The sequence below is a fragment of the Acanthisitta chloris genome, unplaced genomic scaffold (assembly GCF_000695815.1).
Source record: "Acanthisitta chloris isolate BGI_N310 unplaced genomic scaffold, ASM69581v1 scaffold6331, whole genome shotgun sequence".
Classification (NCBI taxonomy): Eukaryota; Metazoa; Chordata; class Aves; order Passeriformes; family Acanthisittidae; genus Acanthisitta; species Acanthisitta chloris.
Window position 1 is genome coordinate 16,487 of NW_008657535.1, and position 2,513 is coordinate 18,999.

The 2,513-nt window shown below is 39.1% G+C and overlaps 1 protein-coding gene across 1 annotated transcript in view; it reads left to right on the plus strand.

The window, feature by feature from the left end:
- LOC103811749 (histone acetyltransferase p300-like) overlaps positions 1–1,653 on the plus strand; it is a gene marked incomplete at its 5' end in the record, with an annotated part of 2,035 nt that extends 382 nt beyond the window's left edge. Inside the window, 2 exons of the mRNA XM_009084740.1 lie at positions 1–265; positions 1,585–1,653. The exon at positions 1–265 is cut by the window's left edge and continues 382 nt beyond it. Of these exons, the coding sequence (XP_009082988.1) occupies positions 1–265; positions 1,585–1,653 (334 nt within the window). The remainder of the gene's footprint in view (positions 266–1,584) is intronic.
- Positions 1,654–2,513: the final 860 nt, after the last annotated feature.

Consider the following 2,513-nt stretch of genomic DNA (forward strand, 5'->3'; position numbering starts at 1 on the left):
TAACCAGCCTGGTATGGGAATGAACACAGGGATGAATGCTGGCATGAATCCTGGGATGTTGGCAGCAGGCAACGGACAGGGGATGATGCAGGGGCAAGTCGTGAACGGTTCGATTGGAGCAGGCAGAGGGCGACCGAATATGCCATACCCGAACCCGGGAATGGGCAGTGCGGGTAACCTGTTGGCTGAAACACTGCAACAAGGCTCTCCACAGATGGGAGGGCAGGCTGGACTCAGAGGACCACAGCCTGGAGCCATGAACAAGGTAAGACAAGCTAAACTTGATTACCTTCCTTAGCACTGTTGTCTTTGTTTTGTAAAATTTATTCTTTTGCGGTATGGGTTCTAGAGAATAGGGTTTATCTGCTCTAAGCATCCTCTCCCATGGGGTAAATAGTTCATATGCTGCTAAAGTGGAATTTGTGGTGGTCATATGAAGTGAAAATTGCATCTTGCACAACAAGCAAGACTATGACTAGATTAAAAAGCCTGTTTGAGAAATCTTGTGGCAGTATAGATTATCAGCAACACTGAAAAGTAACTTGATTGTATTTTATTCTGTTTTATGCTTTGTCCATAACTGCATTTTCCCATCTAATATGATGCTGATACTGCGAGTGTGATGGGAATCCGTCAGGACCTTTTAGATGTTGTGGTGGTTTTTCCTGTGTGATAGTTAAGAGAAATATTTGTTGGCCAAGATCAGCTGAGTGTTTATTCTGTAGCAGATGCTGAGAGGCACATAGAAGTTTGAATGGGCTGATGCTTTCACTGTATGCGCTAAGACATACATGAGCCTTGTTAACAAATAGATACTTGAGTTAATGGTGGAGAACAAATGTTTCGTAAACACCTGAAGAAAAATGTTGGCTTATTAAAGCTGTTAATCCAACTCAGACCTAGTTTTAAAATTTGTGAAGGCTTTGTCTATAGGGGAGAGTAAGTAAGAAAGCTGAAAAAAAAGTAATTTCTTTTCTAAACTGGAGAGGGAAATAAATGTGCTTTTGTAATTCAGGGGGTTGGAAGAAAGTTGTCACGTGTCACTGAAAAGATGAGAGATGACCTAGTGGTTTAAGTGACAAAAAGATGTCTAAGCTTAATTTTTGTCATGCACAGTTAGCTTTCTTAGAGTAGAAGCCATTTGAGTATTTATTCTCCAGTTTTTAGTGTTTTGATCAAAAGCCTGGAAAATACTTAGTGTTTCGGTTCACTTTAAGTGTGAAGTGGTTTTGGTAGTTTGTGTTTCTTGACTAGTGAGGGGAAAGTTTTTTCTAAGGTGCTTTGTAATACCTGAATAGGTCTATCTCAGTGTCTAAAGTCAGTCCACTTGGAGGGCTTGGAATGATAAATAACACAGTCTGTAAATGTATTTGCAACAGAAATAAAAATTCTGTGTATTGATAGTTTTGCTGTGCTTTAATGCATTAAGTGAAATTACATTAGTATCTCGTGAATGATAACTATGAAGTTCTTAAATCTTAGCTGTTTGCTCAAGCTCAGTGTGCTGCTAACAGTGGTTCTGGGCTGTCTGTATATGTATATGTGTCTAATAATGAGGTGATTTTTGTGGTCTGGTCATTTCAGGTGTTTTTGCCTGATAGAAGATTGTTGCAAAGCTTGGTTACCACAGTAGAAAATTTGTATGCAGCTTAAGGTGGCAAGAAAGATGTAGCTACTTAGAAGTATTCTTGTATTGGAATTATATAATATCTCATTCATTATTCCTTGGCTGTAAAAATAAATTTGAGCTTCAGAAAGCTGCTTTCAGAGGTCAGAAATTGATGTGTTGGGTGTTTGGATGAAATGCAACTTCTTAATCCTTACTTATCAGAGCTGGTCGAGTTATGCACTATAATAAATTCATTTATCTAGAAGTAAAGGAAGGACATAAAATCAAGCTTTTGGCTGATGTAGTTTAAAATTAAATTGTCTTCCTCCCTTGCTTAAATTCCAAAATATGCTGTACATCTAAAGTAAGAACATTCTGTGCTTTTGGGAATATTCAGATTGAATACATGATAACTTCTGCTTCTCAGTTCACAGTCCCAGACTGGTTAAAAATACTTAGAGTTCTTTAATTGCTGACAAAAAAATCTGGAGACGTTTTGTGTAAGTGTGGTGGGTATAGCCCTCGTAAAGGAGTGGAAACTGCCGGATGAGAGAGAACAGTCTGAAATGGAGGCTGAAATTCCAGAATGTCTTCAATTGGTTTGGTTGTTGGCAGGGAGCCTGTGTTTCACTTCGTACAGTGGAGTTAGCAAAGTCTGACAACAGTAATGTCTGACCGTTTTCTCTCTCCACCCATCTGCTTTTGGCTTTTCCCACCTACAACTCTCTGAGGAGTAGATGAAAACAGAGGACCTTCAGCAGTTGTTTATAAAAGCCAAGTTTTTTTAATTGGGAATTTTAGTACCGTGTTGCTGTTCATGTGGGAGTTCGTGTAATAACTTCTGTAGGTTTCCTTCATTGCTGCAAAATATGTGCATTATCCAGAAGCTGTCCTGCAGCAGGAA